At 44.2% G+C, this 12,030-nt stretch overlaps 1 protein-coding gene across 8 annotated transcripts; it reads left to right on the top strand.

The window, feature by feature from the left end:
- The first annotated feature begins 580 nt into the window (after positions 1-580).
- LOC103650437 (uncharacterized) lies at positions 581-11,418 on the top strand. 8 transcript variants are annotated; one of them, XM_008676007.4, is made up of 8 exons: positions 581-915; positions 1,059-1,064; positions 1,907-2,182; positions 2,334-2,439; positions 5,326-5,446; positions 5,541-6,284; positions 6,756-8,589; positions 10,659-11,396. In XM_008676007.4, exons 3-8 carry the CDS (start codon positions 1,999-2,001, stop codon positions 11,069-11,071), a joined length of 3,402 nt encoding a protein of 1,133 aa, XP_008674229.1. In that variant the 5' UTR covers positions 581-915; positions 1,059-1,064; positions 1,907-1,998; the 3' UTR covers positions 11,072-11,396. The 8 variants fall into 8 exon arrangements, with proteins under 8 accessions (XP_008674229.1, XP_008674227.1, XP_035822143.1 ...); XM_035966250.1 differs by having other exon boundaries at positions 584-1,064; positions 10,674-11,038; positions 11,148-11,383; XM_020550249.3 differs by having other exon boundaries at positions 604-915; positions 1,032-1,064; positions 10,674-11,396.
- The last annotated feature ends 612 nt before the right edge of the window (positions 11,419-12,030 follow it).

The following is a 12,030-nucleotide window of genomic DNA, read 5'->3' as shown; positions in this document are numbered from 1 at the left end:
AGATGGATGGGAGTAATTATCGCTGAGAGTGGAGCTGTTAGAGCTCTACCAAACACACCTAACATATCTATCGACGGTTCATATGAGGCAAAGACCTATGGAGAGGGGCTATGGAGAGGGGCTACATGCATGAATCATGATGTGTTTAGATCTAGTCACTAAATTTTAACTCCGTCACATATATTTCAATACTAATTAGAAGTAATAAATATAGTCTAATTATAAAACTAGTTACACATAAATGAATAAACAACAAAACACACTTATTATAATCAATTAGTTCATAATTCACCCATGTGATGGTATGATAAACATTTGCTAATAATGAATTAATTAGACTTGATAAATTCGTGTTACTGTCGTTTAGTCTGTGTAATTAAAATTTTTAAATAATATTATATTTAATAATTTGTATTCAAAACCCAATGTGACAAACTTGTCACGGAAACTGAACACCCCTACATCTCCTACAGTAAAATGATTATTAATTGAGTTGTAGTAATCTTAAAATGATCATTAACTGAGTTGCAGTAATAAGTTTCTGATATGAAAATCAGGCATTCAGGCGCGCAGTTGCAGAGTTGCTGCATGGTTGAACACGTGAGAAGGCCCCTCATGGCTCCGATGATGACCTGTAATGGACATCAAAAGACTGTTTAGCTTGGGTGCCTACTGCCTACAAGTAAAACGAGGCGAACCTGCAAAACCCGTAGCTGACGCATAGGGAGGGGAGGAACATTAGCCTGGACCCTGGAAAGAGCAAGCAAGTCGGCGACGGGCAACCCGTTTCGGCGGCGGCGCTAGGGCGCGGACCCCCAGCAAGTAGCCACCGCAGGCAAGCTCCTCCTCCCGCCCGCCCATTGGAATGCGGAGAGATCCACCCGGGAGTGGGTGGATTGGTTTCTTCCTCTGTTGGTAAGTGATTCCTGGCCGGGCTTTGCTTGGACGGATTCCGTCCTAGGAGCTTTTGTTTCTTTGTCGCCAGGCGAACTGAATCTTGCTTCTTCCCCACACGTTGTGCTGTGGATAAGCCTGCTGCTTGGTGTCTATCCGTTCAGGACCTGGTGAGGTTCTTCTTCCTCTCCTCCGGTGCGCAAGAATGAAATTAGGTTCCACAATGGCACATTGGTGTCTCATTCGTCCCCAATCTGAAGTTCATTTTCTAACAATTTTTCCGGGTTCAGTTTTTTTACTCAATTCTCGAGGGTTTATAGTCAGAAATCTTAGGGGACGTTATTGGCGTTTGAGTTTTGCTATTGCGGTAGATTAATATTGGATCCTAGAGTGTGGTTGAGTGAAGTGTGTAATTCTTTCTTTTTCCCTTTTTAAGGGTTTCTTGAATTGTGAGGTTAGTAGTTCATTTAGATCATCTCACTGTTTGATCCACCAGATGCGGCTAATGGTGTTTGTGTATTGCGAAATGATGAGCTTGAATGTGAGCTTTTCCAGTGGTGTGGTGTTGGTCTGGTTTGTTTTCCCGACACATTTTTTGGAGACATGCCTCTGGGTTGCTGTTTTCTCTTGATGGGGTGGAACTTTTCGTCCAGAATGTGATGAATTGGGCTTTGGAGTGCAACAATTATACGATACACTTCAAGTTTTGAGGGTCCTTTCGGGGGCCTTTTTTTATGTTCATCCTGTCTGTTTGCTTTCTAGGAAGGTAGTACCTATGTCAGCATGAGGTATTGGGTAATTTTGTGTGGTGGTGAGATCGCTTGGTTACTTTGGGCAATGCATGGTTCACAACTTAAGAGTTCTTTTATTACTTTCCATTTCTTGCCCTCTGTTCGCTGTGTCAGCAACTCTCTTCGTATATTTGACAAGGATATGTGTCGAATGCCTTTTGAATTTTGGAGCATTTTATGTTTGTGTTCTTTAATCTTTACTAACAAAAGCCTATTTGCAGATACTTCAAATGGACTATTATGGACTCAGCTTGGTATCTGAAAAAGAACCAGCATAGCTACACTCCCTTTGCAAGACTAATAGACTCTAAAGATGCCTCCCTCACCATCACCTAGGAGATCTCTGAAAGAAGTTTGCCACGCAAGGGGGCATAGTTTTGTCAGTATTCTGCCTGCTAAATCGAAGGATGATGAACTCACGTTGTTCAAGGATATGCAGAAATATGAGAGGGATAACTTCTTACTGGAAGCAACAGAGGATTTTGATGAATCCATCTGTAAGGCTCATAAATATTATCGCTGTAATCTGTCCCCGTTCTTGTAACATTGTACTTCCTAGTGTGAACTTTGTGATTTAACTCATATTTTTCTCTCGAACACTTAACTGATATGTACTGTCTGTTCTTTATTTCTGGGCCTTTTTATCAGCAAAGTTGAGATATTTTCGAGATTCAAAGATTGGTGTCAACATTGCTGCACGCGGAGAAAATCGTGATTTACTTAATACTGATGGTGAAAGAAATGACTATGATTGGTATGCACACTTAATAGTACATGTTTCTTTGTTTTGCTCCATGCTTAATAGGCACATTACTTCCTTTTAGTTTCAACACATAAAATATCTTTTAGAAGTTTAAGATATAAATGATAAGTGACTATAGTTTGTGGAGCAATGTGAGGGATGTCATATCTATTGCTTATGTTTAGTACAAATTGACTCTCTAATACGATTTTCAGTAGTTAAGTAGCGACTTACAAATTGTTCATTATGTGGTGTTGCTTACTAGCGTAGGTAGTTGATCAGATGTGATAGATCCTCATTGTTAGACTCCTGACATTGGATGCATACTGCTCTTAAAATCAAGCGAGCAAAATACAAGATCTGAGAGTTGTTGAGGTGAGTGAGAGGTGCAAAGCTGGGGGGTCATGGCCGTCGCCATCAGCCTAGAGCTGCGGCACCTAAAGTGGAGCACCTCTTACTGTAGGGGAGAGACAGGGAGTGTTCCTTGCCTCCATTGTTGATTCCTGCCCATTGTTTAGAGAGTGAGTTGCCTAACAATGATGTATGAATGCATAGAATAAAATCATACAATAATCTTAGGCACTCCTTATTTGATGTGCAATAAACTAGCCACACATCAGTTTAGTCTGTGCCACCCCAACATTTAGAGAGGGAAGGGAGGGAAGATTTTGATATGGAGAATTTGCTAGCAAATTGAGGGATTGAAACTGCAAATTAATAGTATACTTGGCCAGTAGGGGAAAAACTGCCCCCACGGTATTATATTAAGAAGCTCAAGCAGAGCCCTGACCGAGAAAGGTCACGAAAGCTGGTCCCCCGTGCAACATGAGGGTCCGCCCCTATAGGCTAGATCTTTACTTGTGCTTTGAGCCCTCACAGCCCCTACACGAGGATCCGCCCCTCATAGGTCAGTCCATCTCGTGTGCACACAACTAGGGGAACCAACGAGTGACATTTTTTAACCTCAGCTTGAAATTCGCTCGCAGCGAGATTCGAACTCAGGACCTAAGGTGTCAGGGCCTAAGGAGGGCCCATGGCTGCTGCTGGCCTCTGCCCACTACCGAGCAAGAGGAGGGTTTCTCCCTTCTAATTCTTGCTTACTTTATTTCTCATCCATTGATTACATAAATAGGCCAGCTGACTGCCCCTATCTAGCTAGAGATCCTTATCTCCTTAAAACTCTCCTAAAAACTCTCAACAAACTACTAACTGATAACCTTCCTAGATAATCTCAACTAATCTAAACTAATCTTCTAATCTTATCTCTAACTATCCTTATCGAATCCCCCTTTGAGGGCCCATGGCTGCTGCTGGCGCAGCCCCTCCGTGGGCCTCCTTAGGCCCTGACATAAGGAGTGCTACTTAGACCACCTAACCAACTCGGCTAGAGGCCTTTTCGCGCAAATTAATAGTTTAGGGAGCGTGTCCGGTTCCCAGGCTAGTTTTGCCTAGCCTTGCCTGCGCGATCGAGCTCTCCTTGCTAGTTGGGTGAGCTAAAATCACTCTCCTGCCATAGCAAGCAAAAAGCTTGCCAGCGTAGACCTTGAGGATGGCTCACCTAGAATCCAAACATCTTCCTTTGTCACCTAGCTAAATAAGGTGTCCATTCATCCAAGAACCAAACGTGCCCCTAGATGATATCCACAAACCATTTTAAGGACCGATAGTGTATTTCACTCTTATTATTCCTAACTAAGTATTGTCTCTATAAGGTTGGTGTGCCCATTCATCCAAGAACCAAACGTGCCCCTAGATGATATCCACAAACCATTTTAAGGACCTATAGTGTATTTCACTCTTATTATTCCTAACTAAGTATTGTCTCTATAAGGTTGGTGCTTTTGTTTGGTCTACAGCTATTCTATCAGGCCATATAAAGGAACGGATGCCTCTACCTGTCACTGTACATCTGTTGGCTAGGTCACATTTTTGGATCAGTTAAGCTATCTCCAGCAGAGAGCACAAATGGGCTCGCATGCGTTTTTTTCTGTACTCGCGTTCAACCATTCACCCTTCCAGCAGAGCGTGGATGAGGACGCGTAAAATGAGCGCTCAGCCTCCTCGTACCCCATATCTGTGGGTTTCTCTCTCCTCTGCTGCGGGTCTATATGTGCATCCGCATGCGCGCTCAGCTGGAAGGGTTTTCTTTTTTGTGCGCTCGCATCCACCTTGTGGATGGCTACTTTGCGCATGCGCATGCATGTGCTGCTGGGATAGCCTTAGGCCACATTGCCCTAGGCGTTTAATTAACAAAAAGCAAACCATCAATCTGAATACTATTAAGCAATAACCTACTGACCTTTCTCTTGTTAGTTCTGCTTATTCTCAGCATACAATGGATGTATATGAATAATCAAGTTCTACATTTTTTGCAAACATTATATGTGTTTTTTTTCTTGTCGAGTAGTTGCTTTGTGGACAAACATCTTATCTCTGCTGAGTAACGGTTTCTGATTGGTTTGTGATTCCTGTACCCCTAAAAAAGCTTTCTGAGCTTGTTTTCTATTTCTTTGTTCCGCTAGTTAGTTTTAGGTTTTTCTTATCTGAAGTGCACACAAAAAATGATGCAAGGGTCCAACCATCATTGTGAACTCTGATGCTTCCAGACTTAACGGCCAAGGCAAAGCCAGACCATATCACCAGCTGTAGGCTGAGCGTTCACGTCTTTTGTTGGACTTATGCTCAGCCTACAGCTGGTGATATGGTCTGGCTTTGCCTTGGCCGTTAAGTTAGGGAGATTGAGTTTCAACACGCTATCTCCTTCATGTCTACTGCTGTCAAGGGCCAGGACCTAAACCATCCACCGTATAAGTCGTCTATTGTTTTATTGGCCATTTGTCATTCTGTATGCCAAATGTTAGCCACCACATGTCTGCCATCTAACTTTTGGCTTAACAGGCTGTTGACTCCACCAGAGACCCCACTTTTTCGTTCATTGGATGATGAAGATCAACACATTGGTATGGCTCATAGGGGCAGGGCGCAGGTTAAGCCAATATCAATTTCGAGGTCTTCCACAGTGAGTGCTCACCTCATGACAGGTTCCTGCATTCATTTCCAGTTGACAATACCTACCTGTTAAAGTGTGAATATTCCTTTCTGATTTTACACAGATGGAAAATACTCAAAGTTTTAACAGAAGAAGTGCAAGCCCAAGTAGGCTTAGCCCAGCACCACGCTCATGTAGCAGCACTATGTTGACAAGGATAAGATCATCAAATTCTTCTTCACGATGCAGCCCTGCACTTCATTTGCAACCAGCGGCACCATCACGAAGGTCTTCGACTCCTCCAGCTTCTAGGACATCAACACCTCCACAAAGGTCACCAAGTCCTGCTTCAAGGAGGTTGAGTACTGGCTCAAGTGACCCAATTTTAAACAGAAAAGGAGGAACTTCGCCTGTTAAAACCAGTAACAGGCCATCGTCACCAAAACTTCAAGGTTGGCAATCAAGTGACCCTGGTTTCTCTTTTGACGCACCTCCGAATCTACGCACATCTCTGTCAGATCGTCTAGTATCCCATTCAAGGGGTGGATCTCCTTCATCTTTCAGTGGATTGGACATGAATTGGAGAGGTAGAAGGCAATCTGTGTCTCCCACTCCATCAAGAAGAGCCAGTTCATCGCATAGCAATGATCGATTCAGCTCATACAGCAAAGCATCTGCAACATCTTCTGCTGAAGACGACCTAGAGTCTATGCAGTCTGTGCTGATTAGTTACTCCAGTAGCCCAGCTCTAAGAAAGAACATGCCAGTAATAAAATCCAGAACTATTGCATCACCTAAGAAGCCGTCCAAGAGTTTCTCCCCTAGTTCTGGTCCAAAGAGGTCCTTTGATTCTGCAGTTTGGTTAATGGTAAGCATTGTTCCATTACTTTTACTTTTGGTGTGATGTAATATTTGTTCTGCATCACATGGTAAAATCCCCCTTAGAATCAATCAGTAATTCATGTAGTAAATTGAAAAATTTCTTACCCTTACACTTCTTCGTTACACCTTTGCATGAAACGATGTTGTCATTGCCTTTGTTTCACATGATTGTGAAACAAAGAGAGGATTTGTACTTGTATTTTGTGGCCAATGCTGCATTTGATCAGTCGTATTGATAGCTTCTAATGATCTGGTACATGATTACATGTCATATACTGATATACTATTCTGTAATCATTTCAATGTTCCTTCTCTTGTAGAACTGCATTTCCTGTGCATCTGGGCTAATCTATTTTTGCGGTTAGTTTGATTTTAATCAAGCAAGAACACTTTCTCTTGTTTGATGTTTTGGATTGTCCTCAATATAACAAAATGCTATTGCTATACCATTCTATAGGATCGTCGCAAAGCTCCTCAAGATAAGTTCAGGCCACTTCTATCAAGTGTTCCTTGCACCACATTTGGTGTTGGCAAAGGGGATAATGTACACTCATCTATGTTGTCTCATAATTCCTCACTCACAACAAGCAGTAATTTAAGCTCTGACCATGGTGTCACTTTTAGCCCTTGTATGGGTAATGAACAAGGACCAAGTGATATAGCCGGTGACTGTGAAGCAACACCTACTTACAGTTTGTCTGCTACTCAAAGTAGCCCAAAATCTCCAAGCACAGAAAAAAATGCGGAAAGTAACATGGAAGACCTCAATATGGAAAGAAGTAGAATAGTCGAGACTTCAGGTAATGTTGCAAGTGGTTCCAAGGCTGGGCTAACTAAAATGGCAACATGCACTAGGTGTGAAAAGTTATTTAATGCGATAAAAGATGATGGAGAAATTGATTTGTGTGAAGAATGTGGTTTAGTAGATGAGGTTCTTTTTGTGAACCCCAAGATAGAGACTTTGGAAGAACATCAAAAAGACCACAAAACTAGAATTTCTAAACCTTGTGTTGCCTTGGAAGCTCCTCACATTACTCCCGATCATGGTGAAGATACCAAGAAGTCATTTCTTGATAGTCAGCTGTTGAATGATGAACCTCCAGCTGATTGTCTGCAAAAGTGTCCTCAGTCTCAGTCAACAATATATACAACCGACAGAATGCTTTTAATGCTGCATGGAGAGAATGTTAATGAAAATTTAAGGCCAGATGATGTTGGCAACTCTTCCCAAGGAAGTAGCCTCGATATTTCATCCCATCAATGTAACATAAATAATTATCAACAATCGGAACTAGCATCTGTAGTTGAGTGTGATAATTTAAGAGATCAAACTGCCAACCACCAGAATGAGGTGTTCCAACGCCTGCCAGGGTCAGTGTATCAAAGCATTGAATTTGCCTCTAATACACTTACCTATGACAGTTGTTGTAAACAGGGATCGGCTGGGCATTCAAATCTAAAGGTTGAAAATACGGAGGGTGCTGGGATTTCAGTACTGCTGCAGAAGTCAAGCAGTAACAAATGGCCTGTTATAGAAGGGCGACCCTTAGCTGGTACAAATATTATCTGTTCAGAACCCTACTATACAAGAGATGGTGTTACTATGCTAAAGCGTACCATTGGATGGGATAGTTCATCAGCGTCTTCCATTGATCAAGGGTCTACAAGGCAATCTGGACATTTGGAACACCTTAAAAGTAGTAATCGTCATGACTTTGAGAAGTCTCAAATAAGTAGTACCATGAGTTGTAAAAGCATTGCATCCATGTCAGACATGTCAAGTAGCAATTGTTCAGTTTCAGTTTGTCCTCGGGATGATGCAATTGCAGATACTGGCTTCCTAACCGACAATTCAGAAAGCAGTGCTCCTCGATCCATAATTTGTACTGAAGAACTTAATGAGTCGTGTAAGTACACACTCTCAAGTGCTATAGAGTGCTGGTCTGCTGCACAGGCTATTGTTAATGTTGGCATTGGTTCAACTGAAGATGTAGTGATTCAGAAACTATGTACAGGTAGGATGGTTCACAAAGATTACACAAGTGATAACTCATGTTCATCAGATACTGAAACATGTAGCAATATCTCACTCTCTCTGGCTCCTGAGGAACGATGCATACAGAAAATTGAAGAAGGTACCTCAGTTGGCACTCCAGAACACCCAGATGGTGATTGTGGCATCAGTAATTATCAAATGCAGCATGAAACAATTCCTGAGGCAGATAGGTTGGATGATGGTTGTGCGTCTGTTATCTCTGAGGAGGCCAACATAATGGGGCTTCCTGGTAATGGTATGTATTCATGACTTGCTAATTTTTTTGTACTCACTTGTTAGCTCCAAAAAGTTATGTTTTTTAATCATGTTCTTAGTATTCTTGCAAGTGATGTGCATTTTTTGGGAGAAAATTGTAAGGAGAGATTGTGTATAATGTGTTGGATGTATTGCATTGGGCCTCTAGGGAAAATATACAGGAGTACATGACTTAGAGGGCAAAAAGGCTATCCTAGACATAAGGTTATCCTAGATACAAGGAAGGTTATCCCAGGATTACAATCAATCCTAAACCAACCATATCAGGAGTCTCCTAATATACTCTAACATCCCCCGCAGTCGGAACACCGGTGCGAATGCTGCGACTGGAGTAGCCCATGCAAATGATAGCCCTTTGTGTCGATAATGTCGAGGTGGCCGAGTGCAAGGGCGTCGAGCCGTTGTCGAGGTGCAGTGCATCGGGTACCTATGGTCGATGTAGCTGTCGAGGACACCGAAGAAGACAAGCCGCACAAGTCGCGGGCGCAGGCGTAGCATGTGGGAAGGCCCGCGGAGCGTCAGGAGGCGCTAGGATGATGGTGTCGCAGAAAGAGGGCGCCATAGACGAAGACAGTGACACAATCGAGGAAGTCGTAGAGGAAGTAGCCGATGCCGAAGATGATGCTGTCAAACTGTCGTGGACGAGGCGTGCTCCAGGTTTGGCACGCCTGGAAACGTGTCGTAGACGAATGCACGTGCCGATGTTGCCAGTATCGCACGTACTAGGTAGAAGGCCCCAACCAAGTGTCAGCGTTTGAAGGGACCAACAAAGAAGACCTCCACGACGATTAGACTATCTCCAATAGCTTACCCATCCCCATACTCATATTCAAACTCCACTCCGCGAACAGTGCAGAACAGTGCAAAAACAATGTTTTGGGTAAACTATGGGTAGATTGCTGGACACGGTCTTATGGTTCGGTATGGCGGGAGTGCCATCGCAGCTCACGGCTGTCAGAACAGAGTAGACGAAGTAGTCGAGGATAAGACGACGACGCTGGCAACAAGGTTGTGCTGGAAGAAGGCGAAGAGGTAGGCGTGGCGACGCATCGAGGATCCTAGAGTCACGACGGCGAGAGCCACGACACACAGGAAGAAAAGACTCAGCCACGCCAGTGGAGCATGACGACGATACTTGTCGGTGAAGAACTAGATAATGAACGTGGTGTAGACCAGCGATGGAGGGTGTCGACGCAGCATGCAACGCAGATCGACGGGTTGCCGACACATCTCATGTGTCGAACAACTCGCAGACCGTGCGCAGGAGACGCGCAGCGACTGAGTCGACAACGATGTAGATGCAACGGCGGGGGTGACGACGAACGGCGACGTTGCTGCCCGAAGAGGCGACACAACGGCGACCTTTGTGCTTGGTTAAGAAACTCGCGGCAGACGACAAACGTCACGGGAGGGTGAGGTCGCGCTAGATTGGTTAGCCAGACTGACGGTGTGCGGGGCGAAGACGATGATGGCGATGTCTATGGCAGAACCTCCCGGTCAGTAGCGGCGACGATGAACCGGCAGAGATCGACGTGCCGACGAAGAGGCACAAAAACAGCATGTCGGGTGTCCCCTGGCACGCCGCTAGCCACGCCATGTGGCACAGTCGGAGAAGATGGAGCCGGTGTTGTCAAAGCCGATGTCGATGACGCCTGAGCCGACGGGCGATGGAGACTCAAACCCGATCTCTGACCTGGGAAAAACGAAAAGACGCAGCAACAACAGATCTGGTACGTCACCGGGGTACCCTAGTGGAGGGGTGGCCACTAGCGCGGGGAGAAGACGAAGGGCGGCAAGGCGCCAAGGCTGCCGCGAGCGGAGCGCAGCGCGGAACCGGGGCGGAACCCTAGTGGAGGGGTACCCTAATGATTTCTGTAACCTTGGTATTGATCCTAATGCATTTTTGTTGTTCATAAAGTGCCAACTAAGTCAATTACACATTTCTGTCTACCTCACTGTTGTTTTGCTGCTGTTTCCATTTGCATTTGATTACCATATTTGGTGCTGTCAATTGATATACCAACAATGATTTATGTCTGACCTTGGAAGAATCACTGGCTACAGTTGAGGGACCAAGAGAACAAACTCAAAGATGCTTCACCTTAGAAGAGGCTACGGATACAATTCTCTTCTGCAGCTCCATTGCCCATGACATTGCATACAGGGCTGCAACAATTGGACTGGAGCATGAACAGCATTCAGAACTTGCTTCTGCTCGTCGCCCAGCAGTTCCCATGGCAGGACAATCCATTCCCAGGGGTGATGGTTCACGGAAACCACCCCACAGACTAGTGCCAAGACATAGGAAAAGATCAGAAGGTGAAACAGTTACAGAACCTGACAAGATGGAAGTGGTCGCTGAAGATCCTATACCTGTTCGGCCAGTTCCTGAATTTTCAAGGACATCAGGCAGCTTCAAGTCTCCAAAGGTCGATTCAAAGTGCAACTGTGCAATTATGTAGAGTTATGCATCAACTCAAGTTGGCAACTATACTTATTATGATCACTAAAATCCATGGTTGCTTGTTATTATTTCAGCGCATGTGAGTTAACAAATGAATCTGCACCCACCTGGTTCAGTAAGCAGCAGCGACCTACAATTTTTTTTGGTTGTGGTGCATTTGCCCTTTATTTCTGGGTCATAGAGTGCTCAACGAGCCATTCTTTTGTAAATTCTTGCTTCTCCAGTCAGTTCTATGGTTTGTCTATTTTTTTTTCCTGAGAGTCAACATCTCAAGCTTAAGCATATTTATATAATAAAATAATAACATTTATGATACCAAATAAGCATCATTAGATTTTTCGTTAATTATATTTTTTAGTATCTGGTTCCTTGAAACTGGAAACACTTTGATTTCGCGCCTGCGTTTCGCGCGATCCTGGCTGTTTCCATGACGTGACGCGTGTCGCCACCTGCCACATGAAATCCATCTGCTCTCATGGCCGCTATAACCTGTTTGATACTTTGATGGCACACCCGCCCTCTCGCCATCGTGGCGCAAGTCTCCTCTTGCTGTGCCATCCTCGTGCTTGGGGCAAGGTTCACTAAACCGTTAGGGCTTGTTTGGGACAGGGTAATGAAGGGGATTTAGTTGTTTGGGACAGGGTAATGAAGGGGATTTAGGGTGCGTTTGGTTAAATGTACAAAGAGGAATGGAATGAGGCGGTCACATTTTCTATAGTGTTTGGTTGAGAGTCAAGCGGGGCGAGGTGAACACCGGAGTAATTTTTGGGGGTGGCGTGATCCCAAAAAATCGAAGGGACGGTGGCGACCTCGACTCATCCTACATCGACCTCAAACCAAACACATTATTAGTGATTAAGATTTTAGCTCCCTCAATCCCTTTATTACACTTGCTCTCAAACAAAGCCTTAGAGTAAAAAATCGTCCCTTCTCCGGTTTCGATAAACCAGTAAAGTC

Source organism: Zea mays, chromosome 3 (assembly GCF_902167145.1).
Source record: "Zea mays cultivar B73 chromosome 3, Zm-B73-REFERENCE-NAM-5.0, whole genome shotgun sequence".
Lineage (NCBI taxonomy): Eukaryota > Viridiplantae > Streptophyta > Magnoliopsida > Poales > Poaceae > Zea > Zea mays.
Note: the sequence above shows the minus strand (reverse complement) of the source record. Positions and strands in the feature narration are given on the sequence as shown.

Excerpts from the sequence above, each read along its gene's own strand:
- LOC103650437 (XM_008676006.4), top strand. The coding sequence starts at position 1,999 with ATGCCTCCCTCACCATCACCTAGGAGATCTCTGAAAGAAGTTTGCCAC. Across the intron at positions 5,447-5,540 it reads CAATTTCGAGGTCTTCCACA|ATGGAAAATACTCAAAGTTT; the intron begins GTGAGTGCTCAC and ends GATTTTACACAG. Across the intron at positions 6,285-6,755 it reads ATTCTGCAGTTTGGTTAATG|GATCGTCGCAAAGCTCCTCA; the intron begins GTAAGCATTGTT and ends ACCATTCTATAG.